At 28.9% G+C, this 18,087-nt stretch overlaps 1 protein-coding gene, 1 long non-coding RNA gene and 1 other non-coding gene across 4 annotated transcripts; 2 read left to right on the top strand and 1 right to left on the bottom strand.

Moving 5' to 3' along the window:
• Positions 1 to 5,567: 5,567 nt before the first annotated feature.
• On the top strand, positions 5,568 to 13,324 carry LOC145199308 (uncharacterized). The gene is made up of 11 exons (XM_090081925.1): positions 5,568 to 5,999; positions 7,751 to 7,891; positions 8,728 to 8,766; positions 8,872 to 8,974; positions 9,069 to 9,318; positions 9,418 to 9,569; positions 10,776 to 10,822; positions 10,905 to 11,043; positions 11,255 to 12,255; positions 12,388 to 12,519; positions 12,642 to 13,324. The coding sequence occupies exons 1-11, from the start codon at positions 5,658 to 5,660 to the stop codon at positions 12,885 to 12,887; spliced, it is 2,592 nt and encodes an 863-aa protein (XP_089938051.1). The 5' UTR covers positions 5,568 to 5,657; the 3' UTR covers positions 12,888 to 13,324.
• A 1,597-nt stretch (positions 13,325 to 14,921) lies between these two features.
• On the bottom strand, positions 14,922 to 17,483 carry LOC149891300 (uncharacterized). Of its 2 annotated transcripts, XR_016450953.1 has the most exons (3): positions 17,276 to 17,477; positions 16,725 to 16,934; positions 14,922 to 16,637 (listed from the first exon to the last, which is right to left on the bottom strand). It is a non-coding gene; the product is annotated as an uncharacterized LOC149891300 (long non-coding RNA). The 2 variants fall into 2 exon arrangements; XR_016450952.1 differs by having other exon boundaries at positions 14,922 to 16,934; positions 17,276 to 17,483.
• Positions 15,087 to 15,298, top strand: LOC145180830 (small nucleolar RNA U3). Its single transcript, XR_013845765.2, has one exon. It is a non-coding gene; the product is annotated as a small nucleolar RNA U3 (small nucleolar RNA).
• Positions 17,484 to 18,087: the final 604 nt, after the last annotated feature.

The following is an 18,087-nucleotide window of genomic DNA, read 5'->3' as shown; positions in this document are numbered from 1 at the left end:
TTTTTTTCTTTTCGATAACCATTTTACCCTGTTTACAATTTTTTTGTTCACTTACTGAAATAAGTTTGTAAATGTGCGTCTTTCCCAATTATGATAATTATGAAACATTTGTCAATACATAGATTACTTATTACTTATAATGTAACAATGATAATAACTATCTTATTACAATTTTTTATTTACTATCATAAACTGTGGTGGAAACAGCACATAATCATTTGTTGTTATGTCCGGTGTTTTCTGGTTCTATTGCTTGACCTTCCTTCGTAATCAATCGTGAAGAATGCAGTCATTTTTTAAATCAGTATGAAATCCGCGATGCGTTCGAACCAAAAAAATGATTCGATCCATAGATAGATTTATGAAATCCCGCAATTTTTTATTGTATATTTTATTTATGTTTTTATGTGTTAAATAAATTTGGTTGTGTTTCTGTTTAAATCTCTTTTACTAAATATAAATCCTAAGTATAAATATAAATAAATATAAATACTAAATATAAATCCTAAGAGCTACTAAATACTGGCTAATGATGAAGCAATTCTATTGGTTGTAGTAAAAACAGTCTGAGTTTAAAAGCCTTCATTATTTGATGGTGGAGGAATCTAAAGGGTGATAATCGAGATAATGGAGATATCTAAACCTGTTTTTTTGTTGGTTCCCCTCTCTTTTTTCATTCTGTGCAGATGATTCAATTATACATTTGTAAATTTTTAAATAGCTAGAATATTTTCTCTTTGCAAAACACTTAGTTTACTCATGGTATACCATTAAATTTGTAGGCGCGTGTGTTGGTGTGCAAGCGCGTGTGTTGGTATGCAAGCGTACAAGCAAACAATTCTTTATCCAACCGTTGGACAGTTTAGAAAATAATAGTTCGTTCGAACTATTTTTTTGAACTAATCTCGATTATTGCCTTAAGAAACTGGGCTAAGAATGCTGACTAAAAGCTGCTTATTTGATTAAAAAACTGTTTAAATATTAAAAAATATATACAAAATTTGATTAGAAATTTGGAATTTGAGAAATCTTCAGGATATTTACTGCATTGTCAAAATGATAAAAATATTCGGATTTTCATCATTTTTGGTATAGACACTTTTTCAACTGTGTTTTACGGAAGCTTGATCAACATTTCAAAAAATAGATCTTGAAACTTACAGTCTGGTATTCAGTTCTGTTGCAAAAAGTTTCTATTTACATTAAAGTATTTATGTTCGACTATTGCAAAAAGAGTATGCACACGTGTTCAGAACACTTTAATTATTAGTTCAACTATAAACACTTTATTTACTAAAAATTACATAATAGTATATGCTAATTTATTAAAAACCACATTAGAATATAATTATATGATAGTTTAAGAGAGTAAAACGTCATGACGTAACTAATTTAGTTTTGACTAAAAACGTCTTCGTCAAAAGATTTATTCAAATGAAAAAAATGCATTGTAATTTTAAGAAACAAGTTTAATGATGGTATTTAACGGTCTCATCAAAGAATTCTTGTTAAATTTTATAATTTTGTATTTCTGAATTCCTAAAATGTTATAAACTCGACTTATGTAAATCAGGTTTACACATTTTACATATAAGATATCTTAGAAAACGAATAATATTTGTGATAAAAATTGCAAATGAACACAGAAAGTACAGTAGAAGTGCAAATAGAAGTAGGTTTCAAATTTTTTCAACTCGCCAGGTTAAATATCTGTCGAAATAAAGCGGATCTGAACCCTTTCTTAGTGGACGTTTATGAATCTGACCCCAGTGAGATATCATTTTCTGTCCTAAAATAATTTCTAAAATACTTGTTGATAATAGTTAACCAGCTTTACTAAAAGTCAGTTTTTTAGGAAAGGGAAGATCAGCGCCCCTAAATATGTTTTGGGTTCTATTTGTTCAAGATCAGGGATTTTGAGTTTCATGATCAGGAATTTTGAGTTTCAAGATCAGGGATTTTGATTTTCATGATCAGGGATTTTGAGTTTCAAGATCAGGGATTTTGAGTTTCATGATCAGGGATTTTGAGTTTCATGATCAGGGATTTTGAGTTTCAAGATCAGGGATTTTGAGTTTCATGATCAGGGATTTTGAGGGTTTAGTTTTTGAAAATTTTGATAAACTAAAGGGATACTTGTGTACTCCCTTTAGACCTAATTTTGAAGTTTTTGAATAATTTTGCTAATTAATGGCCTAATATTTCATTCGATATTTTTCTATGATAAAATTTCGTTCTTAGGTTTGAGACTTTTAAAAAGTATTTTATAAAGCTCTGATCACTTTTTCTGAAATAAAAGTTTTTTTTCTTTTAATTAAAGATCTAAAACTTTGAATTTTACCTTTGTTAGTTCTTAGATTTCCAATTGTTCAAATGGTTGAACAAATGTACCCGGCTATCTCTGCGGACATTGTAATTCTCTTTTAGCTTGTCATTTGATAAGAACTTAGATGGTTCAACTTTAAATGAAATCTTTGGGGAATGTAAAAAAACAAAAATTTACTCTCTTTTCTTCAGTTCACAGGAATCATAATTGGCAATAAAGTTTATTTTCCTCGATACCATTTCCTCGATCCATTATTACATGTGGTAAACTTAGTGTGAGAAAGCCATGTTATCTTGATCCATAAACATGGTTCCAAAATAAAAAAATAACCTTTATAAGAAAATTCAAAAAAAGTTTTTCTTCAACCTTAACGAACAAAACAACCAGCAATATAACAAAATGAAGTATTTCGCATATTTTCAAAAACAAATTAAAAACCACAAACACACGAAGAATGTCTCATAATATATAAAGACCTGCCTCGACAGGTCTTTATTTTATATTAGACATTGAGACATTGAGAAACTATTTTAAACACTGGTTAATTAAATAACTTGTTGAAAGGGAAATTTTCAAATGACTCATAGTAGGTTTCTCAGCACATTATTGTTGTTGACTCGCCCTATTGTAGTGAAATCACACATTATCATGTATCCAAATTACTAAAAACGATAAAAGAGAACAATCCTTTGACCCCAACTGTAAAAAAATCCTTAAGCCCGCAATAACTCAGTAAGGATCAGGTGTTATTGTTTCTCATCATTTGATTTAAATTATTATATTTTAATTAAAATTTTAGTAGCTTCGTGGCCGTCAAATGAGAGTATGGACGTAACATCGAATCATTTGTATAAACAGACAGCTGCTATTCTAGTTTTCTTTCCTATTGTATTTCTATTAATATCATTCACTAATATCCACGGTAATTATACCCTTTTGTTTTAGCTTGATCCCTAAGAAAACAGTCTCGTTTCTTGAGGCTGAAGGGAATTTAACCCCGATAACCATTTATTTTGTTCGTTATATAAAATGTATATACTCAATATCTTTTGCGGCATACCAAAAGAAATTATTAAACCTTTAGTGTCTTTTTGTATTCAGAAGTGGCTCCATGATAGAAGTCGCAAAACGTTGTTTAAATTTAAACAAAGTTTTGCGACTTTTATCATAGAATTTAATCAAAGTAAAAACCTTAGATAATTCAAAATTCTATTTCCATTTAAATTAAGAGTCGTTAAATAATTTAGATTAAGCTTTATTTAGAGATTAAAGGTGTACGACGGTTTGAGTGCGAAATGATGTCAATAGTTTGAGTGCCAAATGATGTTTCGTATGAGTAGCTCCTTAAAACCCCGCCCTCTTTTTAAATTTGTTAAAATCTTAGCGGTTTTTATAATGATATATTATGAACTACATCATGAAATTTATTGTAACAATAAAGCGATGAAAAACGGCTCCAAAATATAATCTCTACATATAAAAAAGGAAAAATATATTTGCATAATTGCGTTACATCTCGATTTAAATAACTTTAGTGCGAGAGAACGCACTTCTCCCTTGGGGTCAAACGCAAATTTAATGTGATAATTATGATTGGCTTTACTTTAGTTTGAAAATGGTAGGTTTATTTCTCTAGTTGATCATTTGCACAATTATTTGGATTATTGTGAATTTCCTAAAAGAAATGATTTAAATGAAAGTTTCATTTTGGATTTACTGAAAAAAAAAAAAAAAAAGAAAAGAAAAGACATATGAACTTAACGATTCGAATGTTAACCTACATCTGCTGCGTTGCTGTATCTGTATGTCTATAATAAACGCAAACCTCTTTCTTTTCCAGGTGCGGGTAGACAAATAATAAAAATGAAATTCTTGCGTAAACTATTTTGATCTCATAGGTAGATTCTAGCAAGACAGTGTTGTTTCTCATAAAGAATGCAAATCTTTTACAGTCAATTTTTCTGCATGTCACAGGTATCGAGAAAAATTGTTACATGACATTGACAGTTAAGTTTGACTTATTCAAGCATAAGGCATTGACTTATTCAAGCATAAAGCATTATAAAAGAGTTCTAATAGCAGTTTATTTAATACTGATACAGTTTTGTTAGTTATAGCAGTTCATTTAATACTAATACAGTTTTGTTAGCTATAAAGTTTAGATTTAATATTTTAGATCAGGACAAAGTCACCTGAAAGCTATAATAAACTATAGCTAAAATAGTGTTTTTTTTTCTTCTTTTAAAAAACAGTTCAGTTTTATTAATTTATGTTTTCATCAAAATCTTTCTTCGGTTTATGGATTAATATTTTATTGAGGGAATTATTTATATTTTTCTATTGGTAGATTAATATTCTTTTTTTCCACTGATAATTTATTTTGTGTGAATAATTCTTCTGTAAAAGATTTATTATTGCATTGTTAGTGTGAATTTAGTTTTTTTTTTAAAATAATATTCTGATTTGAATGTAAATGGTTTTTTTTGACTTTTTAAAGAATTTTTTAAAAATAGGTAGTTTTAATTGCTCTTCTTACAGGTCTATTGGTTTCTATAAGTTCAGTTTGTTATATAAAATATAACTCTCTGTTGTGTATAAAGTATAAAAACTTTGTTATGTAAAATATAAAAACTCTAAGTTCTTTTTTTTTTAAGTTAATAGTATAATTTAATCCACTGTAAAGTTTTGTTTTTGACAAAAAGAACATCACAAATCTTTATAAGTTTTATATAAGTAAAATGTAACAATATAATAAAATATAAAATTATAATTTCATGACAAAAAAGAATTGTTTACTGTTGAGAACATTGAAAAAAAAAAAGAAGAAGAAGTTAAATGAGATTTTATATGGGTAACTAGAATGTTTTGAAATAGTTTGAATGAAATAAAAATGATCTTTTTATTGAAAAAAAGTCGAAACTTTAAGCTCTTTAAAAGAAAATTCTGCAAGTAAGTGATATCCTTTGACCCTTTGAGTTTTAGACTTTTTTTTTTTTTTTCTGATCATAGTTTATAGTTAAAAGGAAATCTCTTGCTTTCTTATATTTGATGACATAAAATTAATATTTAAATTTTATTCAAAATTTACATGGAAATAAATTTTGTTTGTAAAAAAAGGTAAAAAGCATTAAAATTTATTCTTAAGTATTATTTATATCAATACTTTATTAGTTCTTTTCACTTTGAAAGTTAATAATAAATTTGATATTTTATTGTTTTCATGTCTCTTTTGCATTTTAGTCACAAACAAACTAGTACAATATGTCATTTGATTGATTGAGGATGTCCAAAAATTGCCCTCTAGTTTCTGGAATTACATAGTATATAAAAAATGGTTGAAAGAACCCCTTTTCAGCCAGTTGAAGATTGGTTGCGCAATCTTGGCCTTCTACATTATGCCCAAAGTTTTTATGATAATGGCTATGAAGATATTGATACATGCAAGTTGATTAAGGATTCGGATTTGGATGTGATAAATGTAAAGAGTGAAAGAGATCGCAATGATATCTTATCTGCAGTTGCAAATTTAAACAAGAACTTATACTTTGAACTTGAACAAGAAGCACCTGCAGTAGAAAGGGTTAAATTAGAAAAAGTCCTTTTAAAATCCAAGCTCAAAGAATGTTTAAATATGCACAATATCCAATTAACTGAACCTCCATATTTTAACCCAGTATGTATTTAAGTTATTAAATTTTTTTTTTAAAGATAGTTGTTTTTAAAGTACAAACCTAAAATAAGTTGATAAGATCAAAATCTATTAAAAAAAAAAAAAAAAAAAAAAAAAAAAAAGACCAAATCTATAAAATCACATGTAAATTAGCGATTTCCTGTTAACAGTTGTATATTTGTGAAAGTTCTTGGCTTCATTAAGTCTACATCAAATCTCTTGTCTAGAATACTGGTTTTATTTACAACTTCCATTAAATTTCAGTTAACAATATTAGTAAATTAAATTAAAAATCAAATATGGTTATGAGACTTATGAGCTTTTTTGCAAAGCATTTCTCATAGAAGTTTTTTGCAATTTTCTATTGGTGAGTTTATGAATGTCTTTATTTAGATTCTTTTCTTAAATTCAATATGATAATCATCTCTAGTTAGAATCCTCTTAAAATCCAAGAATGAATCAGCAGTCTGTTGTGCCCTTTGTTAAGCAAAGATATAATAGCGGGAATTAAAAAAAGACAGATTTTGTAGTTTACATTAAAACAACAATTTGCTATAGTATAGATTTAAAAAAAAATTCTTAGGAAAGCAGTAACTATGGTATAATTGCTGTTACATTCTTTTTCTGCGATTATGACTTTAGCTGAAGAATCACTGTTAATTAACTGTACATTTTGAAACTTATGGAGCTGTTTCCATCACTTTGTTTAAATTTTTATGGACAAGTTTATTATTTCAAATAATCAATTTTTGTTTAAAATAAAAAAATTCACTAGATTATTTTAAATTGAATTTTTTTGGTTCTTAATGTTCTAAAGGAATAGTTTTTACTGATGATTTTTTTTAGGCTTGTTTAAACAAATACAAGTTTTTTACAAATTATATAACTATCATGTAATCTGCTTCTGAGTTTAATTACAAACAAATCATATAAACTGAAAACTCTTAAATTTTCATTTTCACCTTTATAGGTTAAATAATTTCTTAAGAAATAGTTTTTGGCATTTTTTAAACGTAAAGGCAATAATTTTTTCTTAAGTTAGCCAATTTTTATCAATATCACTTAGTACTTTAGCTCAAATCACATTCTATGTGCTTTTAAGAAATGACACATAGAATGTGATCTGGTCATTTAGCGCTAAAGAGTTGTTAAACAAGTGTCTTTACAGGAGGTTCTTTGCATTTGTTTTCAAATTAATTATAGAATAGTTTTTCAGCCTCATTCAACCTTGTTGCCATCATTAGTATTATCATTGATCACAATTGCTATTTTATTTTTGTTCTAATCATTTTCTTCAAATTCATCAATAGAGTTTGGTGTTACATATTGATATGACATACTGTTATATAAATTCCAGGTGTATAGAAAACGGGTTTGATATAAAAGTGTTTTTATTTTTAGAGATTAAAAAAAAATTTAAACAAATTTTTATCATTAACTTGTACTAACAATACCACTATCAAATTCAAATTTAGTCATCATTTTACTAACTTAAGAGTTTGTTAATGTTTTTAAAAATATGAAGCTCACAAGTTAATAAATTTAATAACTGAATTTGAAATTTGTATCAAATGTGTTTAACCACTTTAAATTTGTTTGTTTTTTTTTTTTTTTTCTAACTAAAGTATAATATTGTTTAAAGTATTAGGGCTATATCTATTTGTTATCTATGTTGATATGTGAATAAAAGGGTATTTAAATTTTTTTTTTTGATCTTAAGTTGCAGTTATTTGAGTTGATATTTGTTATTTTAGGATGGGACTCTAGGTGATTTATACACCTTGGCCATTAGATTGGCTGATGAACTGGAGACTTATTTTGAAGATGTTCTTGAGGCTTTGGAGGTTTTAAGAAAACGTCAACTCCCCGTACAATCATACAATCAAATGAATGAAGTATTTTATAATTTTAAGGAATATTTTTGCTAACAAAGTTTTTCTGACTACCACCTCTCTATTTCATCATATTATGTTATCTATCTCATATATTCTTATATTGCTCATTTGTTATTATCTATTTTATATATTATGTTATCATTTATTATAGTATCTGTTTCATTTATGTTATTTATTTCATGTACTAGATACAAATTTGGTATATAAAATATAAAATACTTTTAATCTTACAGGATTTGAAATAGTTGTAGTTTAAAGAAAAATACTAATCACATATACAAATATTAATAAATTTTAAATCTGGTTTGTGCTCTTTTTCCTTTACCATTTTTAATCGACAGCCCATTAAAAAATGCAATAAAAATAAAAAGTTTGCGCTTGCAATTTAAAAGTACACATAAAATCATAATGTAAATTATTGCAATAATATAAATTGTGTTGAATTATCTTTTAAAAATTGTTATTGGAAGAATATAAATGTAAAGCATTAAAAACTTCCTTTACAGACAAACTTACATATTTGTGAAAAATTTTTTTTTCTTCTGAAAACACTTTCAAAAAACAACAGTTTCACTCAAGTTAAGATTTTTCAAGAATTTTCTTAGCCATCATCTTCAAAGTGCAGTGATGTGCAGTAAAATGATATCCATACAGATCTGACCATAATACGTGGAATAAGTCATGCAGTAGATGTATAATGCAGTAGTTGTATAAAAACTACTCTTAGAAATCCAGCCTAAAATATGTTATAATGTATAACATTAAAAGCGATTGTTTTACAACGTGTCTCTACATTATAATGCTATGGTAATGTCTTGGAACTCTTTTTTTTTTAGATTCCCGTTTCAAAAGTAGATATTCCGTTAATTAATGATGTGAGTGTTAATTGAACTTTTCAAAAATATATAAAGGAGTTTGTAAAAAAGTATTACAGATTTGAATTTGATTCTTCCTATATGAACTTAATTTTATATTATTAGCCAGCAGAATACCTAGATGTTGAAACACGTAAAAAAAGTCGCACATTAAGTACCTCAAAGTATGACACTAGAATTACAAAGAGTACAACTGACTTAAGTTTAGGTATTTAAAAATTTTTAATTCAATTTTCTGCCATGTATCACTACTATAGTTCATACTTTTTTTATATGAATAATTTTGTTAAAATATATTTTAGATTTATTTCGAAACACTGCTACACCTTCAAACAAATTAAAGCCTGAAAAACCTGCATCCAAGCAGCGTTCATTTATAAACATATTTAAAAGACATAAAGATGAAGTTAAAGGAAAAGTAGATCAACGCAAATCTGCTTATGACTTTAATGCAACAGACGTAACTCTCTCTCAGACTGAAATAAAGAATCTTTTTGAGAAAGTCAAAAGCAAACAAATTAGTCAAGAGGATGCCCTAGCTACAGTTCAAAAGTAATTTTTTATTATATTTTTTTAATCTTATACTTCTTACAAATGCATCATTGTTAGTATGTTCAAGGTTGAACTTTTTCTATAACTTTTCCTTTATAGACGTGGTTTATCTAAATCTTTATCAGGGGATGGAAATGAACATAGCATCCATATAGACTCCAGCCCCCCATCTGACACAGTATCATTAAACAAGTTTAAAAAAGGAAAGTCATCAAAGTCAATGAAAAAACCATCTTCATTGTTTTATGCAGGTGAAGAAAATTTCTTATCTGTTTTTTGTTTTTTTGGAAGATAAAAAAACATTTAATCATTTGATTATTAAAAAAAAGTGTACAAAAATAAAAATTAACAGAATAGTGTATCATCAGACATATTTATAAAACTAGTTGAATAACCAAACAAACTTACCTTTAAATCTCAAACTTTTGATAAATTATATGAAAGAACTAAATTTTAAAGATTTTCCTCAAATAATTATTTGCATTAGTAAAATTTAAAAAACCATGCAGCAATTAATTAAGTTTATAGTTAATTCTAATATCTTTTATACCACTATATTTAACTTTCTTTATTCAATTTGTTTTATATATTCTATTATCTATTATTACACCTAAATTCTAGTCACCAGATTTTAGATAGAAAAAAATGTTTAAACAATGTTGTAATGATCTTAACCTTTAAGAAATAAACTCATTTCCTTGTTTATTCCTAGCCTTAGTATCATAAGTTCAATATGACCGTGTTATTGTATGACAAACATTTTAAAACAATATCTCAATTAGAGAAAATGTTAGAATTTAACTCTTGTTTTGATAAGCAGACATCCCACCTTCTCATTGAGTTGTGTTCCTGTCACAGTCTGATAAGTACAAAAGTATCAAATTAATAAGGTTTTAAAGCTGTCATGCTATTTAACAAAATCAAAATAGGAGAAACACTAAAGCCTGAGAAAAGAGTGGAGCTTGTTTTTATCTTATCTATACTCTTCTTGTACCAATTGATATAACATCACAGCGTGGCAAGTCAAACCATTACAAGCCTGTAGCAAATGCAAAACTCTAAACAAAATTAAACTTTTGCTTTCTTAAAAGAAATTCCAAGTTTCATGAAGTTTTTTTTTTTCAAATAAATTTGAGCTTGATTTTTGGAATTGTGTGAACAAAAAAGAAAGTTACTGATTTTTGAAAACCAATAAGAGATTTAGCTTCTAAGTTCTAAATTTTGAAACTTTTAGAGTATGTTTTGGAATGGTTAATAAATTTATGTCATTGAAGTTGTAGAGCTTGCCTTAAGATGCTTTTCTCGTTAACATAGTATTGTAGTATTCATCACTTAATTTTAGCTTATCTTTTAGAACTAAATAGGTGTTTTAATTCTCATTAGCAATTGAACAAAAACTTTTAAAAAATTTACTGTAAGTTTAGCATGTTACTAAAGCATGTTTTTGAAATTTTTAGATGATGTTTCAAATAGTGAACTACTATTAGTAAAGCTACAGGAAAGAGTAAGATTCATTCCCTTGATATTGCTTTATACAATCCTTTTTATATACACTTTTAATTAAAAATTTTCAATTATTATCATAGAGAGCTAGTGTAGCAGGAGATATGGCTTGCTCTGCAAAAACAAGTCCAGATCTTTCTAAACCTAGTTTATTAAAGATAATTCGGGGTTCACTTCGTAAGAAAACCAAATCCAGTGATGGAAGCTCTTTTGATAAAGATGGTAGGGCATTTCTTTTTAAGGGATTTACTTATTAAACTTGCATGCATTTTACATATGAATTTTTAAAAAATAGTTTTCTAAAATGATTTCCTGCTAATGTTGCTGAGTTTGAACTTTATACGATACAAATTACTTTCAAAATATTTTTTTGTGCCAATATAAAGCTTGTTTAAAAGTTACGTGACGCTTTAATATTTTTTTTGAAATTCAGAACAATTGTCACTCAGCGAGACAAATGATCTGCCACCTGATGGTTTTCTAAATACAGAAGAAGTTAGTAATTTACAGCCACAATATGTTGACTTACAAACTGTGCAGCAAAATGCTGAAGTAGCAAAAAAAGAATTTCGTATAGCTCCCCCTCCTCCTCCAAGGCTGGATCTCAAAAGGAATGCTAACTCAAGTCCTACTATCTCTTCCTCTCAAGATGTTGGCGACAATCCTAGAGAACAAAATGAGGCAGAACCGCCTTCATTAAAAGAGCGGCATCCGTCATTAAAAATAAAATCCTACACGAAGTATCAGGAAGAGATATCTAAGCGAAAGCTTACGGAAAACAAAGAAGAAACTCTCGCTTCTTCAAGATCTCAAAATGACAGCCAAATTCAGAATATTCCAGTTAGCTCAACGTTAATCGTAACGAAACCACCTTCGGCTCCTCCCCGACCCATACGTAGAATTCAATCCCTATCTGAAACTAATCCAGTTGCTCCTCCCAGACGTCAGAAGACTACTAATGCAACGTCTCCATTGAATGAAGATAAAAATTTCGATGATATTGGAAAAGAAATGAGTAGGCTAATAGACGATTTGAATGATGACTTAACGTACTTAGATAACAACTCTCAAAGGACTAGTAAAGCGGATGAGAGTAAACCTCCTCAAAAACCAGTAATTCTTCCCAGACAGAGGTTTACTTCCAATATACAAAACAATATTACTAGCTCAAATAATCCTGATGTACAAAATGAACAAAATATAAAATTTACCTCTCAAAACTTGCGAGGGACATTGGTCGATAGCAGTTCTGTAAAATCGCTTGAAAAAGGTGACAATATAAAAAAAATAGATCACAACCTGAAAAGTTCTGATAAAGAGGGTGAAATTGTAGAGCAAAAGAAATTGTCCGTACGACCTTCTTTAAACCAAATACTCAAAAAAAAGCTTCGGAAAGAAGAGATAAAACTCTACGAGTCTCCATACTCCAGTTCGGTAAATGATATTTTTAGATTTTTTATTCATTATGCTCAATTGATCGATTTTCTTTAAAGATAATTTTTCGGGTGTTCTTCTTTTTTTATGTCTAGGGACCTTTCTTTTTTTTTCTTTTTTTTTTTTTCTAAGGATGGCTTTTGGACGGTGCCATACGCATTGGTAAAACGCTATTCGGACGAGCTCCAACACCCTGCCAACGATATCGCAGTTTTATTCGAAGCTATTAGAACAGAAAAAAGAATTGAAAAGAAACTTCCAGTGGTGGAGTTTTGCTTTTATTCATAATATTAACATGGGAAAAAAAAAATTATACATCCTTCTTATTTTACATGCATCAAAAAATACAAGAAAATAATTTTAAGCGTAATGTTATTGATTTTAAGGTTCCGTTGGACATTAGCAGACTTCATAACGACGGTAGTTTACCCAAAAAAGTATCGCTTCAAGATTGGCTCGTTCATATTGGCCTTCCTATGTTTATAGGCGATCTTTCGGATGCTGGCATAGACAGCATTTTTGATATAAGCGAGATGTCTATCGAAGAGTTGAAACAAGTGAGCGTTTGTGATGAAAAACACATGGCTCTACTGATAAAAGAAGCCAAAAACCATATTAAAGTTCTAAATTAAAGTTTTATTAATAAAAAATTTTCTAATAGAGTAGTAAAATATTTTTTAATTTTCGTGTTTTACTTTTTAACTTTTTTCTATGTTTTTGTGAAACCTGTTAATTCTTTTTATCGACTGTGTGATGTTTACGTGAAACGTCACATGTTAAATGTACTAATGTCATAACATTAGCGCCGTTTTTCTGCGAGCTTCCCACGCTGCTTTTCTCATTTATTAAAAGAAAGTGTTGTCATAATGTCTTGTTTTAAAAATAGATTTCGTTGTCATGTTAGTTCGGTTTAATAAAAACCAGTTTTATTGGGTTAAATGTCACGACAGGTGTAGAAAGAAGTTTTTTTTTTTTTATATTGAAAAATTTTTTGACACCTTTTTATATCTATTTTGTACGCTGTAATATATCTCACTATTGTTTATGAACTCTATCCCTTTTCTTTGCGTATATATTACTTTTTTATTTTGCTTTACCTAACCTTAGATTGTGCGGTATATTTTTCAATTTGGAAATATCAGCCTTTGAATACTGAAGCTGAGAAAAATCCTCGAGTACTTTTGATAATCAAAATTATCAACAGCGCTTAGGGCTATGTCCAATGCGTAAGAGAGTACAATTTGCTTTACTTCGACTCAGTTCTTCGATAAGTTCTTCGATAAGTTCTTCGATAAGGTCTTCTCTCTCTTTAACCTAAGGGAATAAGATTTCCTGAATCGTTCTTTTTTTTTTTTTTTTTTTTTTTTTGACAATTTGTAGCACCTTTATATATGAATAAAAAATCTCAATTCATGTAAACGGAAAATGCAACAGCAATTTTTTGGTAAAGAAAGCGTTGATTGGGGGTTCGTACAGATCCACTTTGCGACAAGCAAAGAGGCTAGATAAAAAAAAAAAAAAAAGCAAAGGCGCTCGGTCGATTGAACCAAAGTTGTTGAAGAAAGTAAAAATCAGGAACTGTTGACTTCGGCATGGCACGTTTCCGTCAATTGGATACCGCTAACAATACTTTTACAAATTTGCCACCATAAAATTACAGTTCTTCCTTCTGGTACTTCGTTATCAAAACCAATGCAATTTCCTAAAATACACGATAAAAATTGATGCGAAGAACAGATAAGACTAAGATAACTTTGTACAGCCAAGTTCATAACTATATGTAATCAGTTTCGACATTTAAAAAAATTTTAGAAGAGGGCGTTTAAGCCAAAATTCTATTAATTTAAGAACTTAATTTCTAAACTGTCCAGCAACAGGCAAAAACAAATTAACCAAACGAACACATATTGATACTTAAGGTCCTGGAAAAGCCACGAGGGAGCTCCGAAGTGTGCTTCACATCGTATCTTCGTCTGGTTGGCATTCCTGCCGAACTAACAGAGGAAGCAAAACCCCTTATTGATCAGGATTGCTTTCCCGTCAGGTAAGTATGCTTAACTGACAAGAAAAAAAGTCGCTTTGAATCTTAGAAGAATCCAAATAACCTTTATCTCGTCACAAGATCTTAAGAACACGTTTTTCTCGTCAAAATCAACTTTTTTTTTTTTTTTTTAAATGTTCGTAAGATCTCGTAAAAACCAATTTTACTTAACGAGATTTTTTTTAAATAACAATTAAAGTCAATAAATGTAACAGTCTGTAAATAAATCTATAATAAATCTAACTAAATCTAAAGTCTAACAATCAATAAATGATAAATCGAAGTCAGTAAATGTAAATAAGGTTTAGAAGAAAAAAGTAACGTTTAAAGGAAAAAAAAAAAAAAAAATCAAGCGGAACATTTTTAAAGGAGAAGAGGAAAGCAAGGTTAATAGAAAGTTACGTTTTATTGGATTTTATATGTTGACATGCAAGAAAGTAGGTTTAAAGTGTAGAACAATTAGCGATTTCAATAAAACTCTTTTTTAACAATGTTAACTTTTGCTTAAAAGCTTTAAGCATGTTGGATTACATACGCGAATTTTTGCGAGTGTTCACTTTTGCGCACGGCAATTTTGTTAAGAGGAAAATTTATCAGAGGTCATCAATAAATTAAACACTCGTTAAGACGTTTTCACTTTTTTATTTAAAACAACATAAGAAATTTTTGTATTTTTAAATATTTTACCATGACAAAAAAACTCTTGTTTGAACAATGTACATGCAACTGACACCACAATCATAGCGGAATAGCTAATATGTAAATTGCTTTCCGACTTTATTAGTGACTTAAGACCGTACTTACTAGGATCTTTTCTATAGTATGCGTCCCGTCTTTGTGATTCAACAAAGACAACCACAACAACCATGATGATGAGCTGTAGTGATGTCACCTGAGCGTGAAGCTTAGCCGTGAGAATGTCTTGCGACAATCCCACAGCTATTGATGACCGTTCCATTTGCATCTACTGCGAATGGATGGTGGTGTCACCAGCTGAATGGTTTTCTCTGCAACGAAATAAAAGCATCTCTCCGCCCTCTTGAGGGGGCATGCTGAAGCAGTGCGTCAACAAACACAAAGTAAAAAGCAGCAGAAATAATCCACTCCGTCAAATTATCCATAACACTTTTCATTTGAGCTACGTCAACTCACTCAGAAGTTCTTTTCACAACAAGCTGAATCTTTGAAAAGTGTCAGAGCTGCATAGAGCTCATCAGCTAAATCTGCAGTCTTTGCTCTTTTGTTTCTTGTACAAACAACTGCCAATTCCTTATCTGGTTTTCCTGGTCTAATGCGAAAAGACACGTCGTAACTAATGAGATTTTTTCCCAGCAAATTATTTTCCAATTTTAAAAACTTTTCACAGCTTCTACAACTTTTTTTACAATATATTTACGTCTAACCTTTTCATTTCACGTTTCAAGCTAGCTTACCCACTGAATATTATTATGACAAAACGTGAGCTGATGCTTTAAATTTCAAAATAAAATATTAACATTTTTTTGAATAGTTTATAAATTTATGCAAACTGTTGCAGTTAAGGTAACATCCCTCTCCAAAACATCTAACAGGGACATAAATTCATTAGAATTGTTTCCACCAAACCATACGCCATGTTACCCTCACATTAGTGTGTAATGCTTTCAACCAGGTTTGAAAAGCTGACCAAACGCATAAAAAAGTACACGGTTTATCCAAAACTCCCATCGTAATTTGGAGCTCAGGTATGGAAACAATGTGTTTGAGAAAAGTTTATTGACCTTCTTTTAAGTAAATTAAACAAGAATTTATTACATTTTTGTATTTCTGCATTTTCAACCATTTTTTTTTCCAACATAGACATTCTGATCACAATATGATCAGAATGTCTATGGTTTTGAGGGAGCATTTTCCTTCATAATATAGACAAGAGTTTTTTCTTCCATACTTTAGATTAGAGCTCTTTAAGTTTAAAAGGTGCAAGTAAATTTTGGAGATTCTGTTATATCAACTGAGATCATCTCCACAATCATAAGAATATCAAAGTCTTTCACAGTAGATTCTTCATATATTTCATAGGAAGAATAATAATTTTTTGGATAGAAAAGATTAATAATTACTTTTGAAAGGTATTTATCACAATCTAAAGATATTCTTACCATTACGTTAACATTACAAATAACTCTTTCTTCAATTATAAATTTGATAAACTCAGTTGTGTTCTTGGCATAAATTATATCTTTAATAACTATTTGATCACCGTCAACAACTTCCTTCGTTTTACATTCATATAAAATATCTACAGTTTACTGCATATCAGCCATTTAAATAACAACACTTGATTCTATAACAAGTTGGATTCCTGCATAGAAAAAAACATGATTTTTTTGGTTTTATTTTTAAAGAGTTCAAATGCATTCAATCGCACCATAATATTTTGGAATGAAACCTGATTAATTTTCTTTCGTTTTGATTTAATTTTAGCCAACTAACAGAGAGATTTCCACATTTTGACAACTTGAACTGCTCTCCATCTATTACTATGTGTATGTTTTAACAATCCAGATGAAACTTGCTCTGTATTTTTATTTCCAAGTGACTCGCTGATACTTATGATATTGCTTCCAGCTTACTTTTGCAGCAATCATGAAAAACTCTTCTAAAATTAATAATAAAAAACTTATAATTTTTTAATAAATAAATTTAAATTGAATAAGAAATAAAAAAGCAGAAATCTATTGAATCAAATTGTAAGATAACATAAAAAGAAAAAGTAGTTCAGTTAACCTTATACTAAAATTTCTAATCTATAAAAACAAAATTTTCATAACTATAAAATAACACTTTATCATTTTTAGCCTTAAAATGTTAAAGAAAACTACTTTTTGGTCAAAAATCAGATTCTCAACTCTTGAGAGAAAATTCCCCATGTAAATAAAAGGTAAATAAATATGTAAGAAAAAGTAGTTTTATCACTATGAAGACTCAAGGTATCTTTACCTTGTTTACCACCATCTTACAATATTTTTGTTACTTCACTGAGTACCTATACCATGTTCAATTTTGGTGAAACAAAACCAACAAACTAAATAAATCCTACAGTATTTTCTGCAACCTTCTACTCTTTTAGAAGATATTTTAAATGGATTCATGCATAATTTTGTCAAATACAACACCCGCCCCTCTCTTTTCGTTATAAACATTTTTCGGACGTTTGTGTAATATACGCTTATCTATCATTTTATTTTGACATGAACCGCTGATCTCAAAATATAACTGGATAGCGTATACGAGAAATTTTTTGAAGGCAGTTTTGGCCACCCAAGATAGCGGCGGAATTAACGAGCGAATTTAACATCAAAGAGGTCCCACATTTCAGCGAACCATGAGAGCATGGATGTATAAGAGATGAACATGCAACGAGATTTTTTTTTTTTTCGAACCATGCTCGTTGCGCATTTTACAAATCTTTGTTTTAAACAATAGAAATTAAATTATATTAATATCTGTCGGATTCGTCAAAAATTTCGGTCTTGTCTAACCAGTCACACCAACTTCCTTTTAGTTATTAAAGATAACAGCAATAGAACCATGTTTTAAGCTTAATTTTATATAGCTAGACATTCTTAATAATTTAAGAAATTTACTCTGATGATTATATAGAAATTGAGATCATTTACTTAACTACTTTAGTACATTAACTACATTTGTAGTTAATGTACTAAAGTAGTTAACTAGAGATATAATAAATAATACAAAATTTAGTTGAAGTTTAAAACTAGTTGAAGTTTCACTGCTCCACAAAATCTCAA

Source organism: Hydra viridissima, unplaced genomic scaffold, assembly GCF_058129835.1.
Source record: "Hydra viridissima isolate aposymbiotic clone 2 unplaced genomic scaffold, HvirCarnegie_v1 scaffold_3, whole genome shotgun sequence".
NCBI classification, from domain to species: domain Eukaryota; kingdom Metazoa; phylum Cnidaria; class Hydrozoa; order Anthoathecata; family Hydridae; genus Hydra; species Hydra viridissima.
The sequence above is the reverse complement of the archived record's forward strand: the minus strand, read 5'-3'. Positions and strand labels throughout refer to the sequence as shown.

Coding starts and splice junctions, on each gene's coding strand:
- LOC145199308 (XM_090081925.1), top strand. CDS start 5,658: ATGGTTGAAAGAACCCCTTTTCAGCCAGTTGAAGATTGGTTGCGCAAT. Junction 8,767..8,871: donor ATATTCCGTTAATTAATGAT/GTGAGTGTTAAT, acceptor TTATATTATTAG/CCAGCAGAATACCTAGATGT. Junction 11,044..11,254: donor AAGCTCTTTTGATAAAGATG/GTAGGGCATTTC, acceptor TTTGAAATTCAG/AACAATTGTCACTCAGCGAG.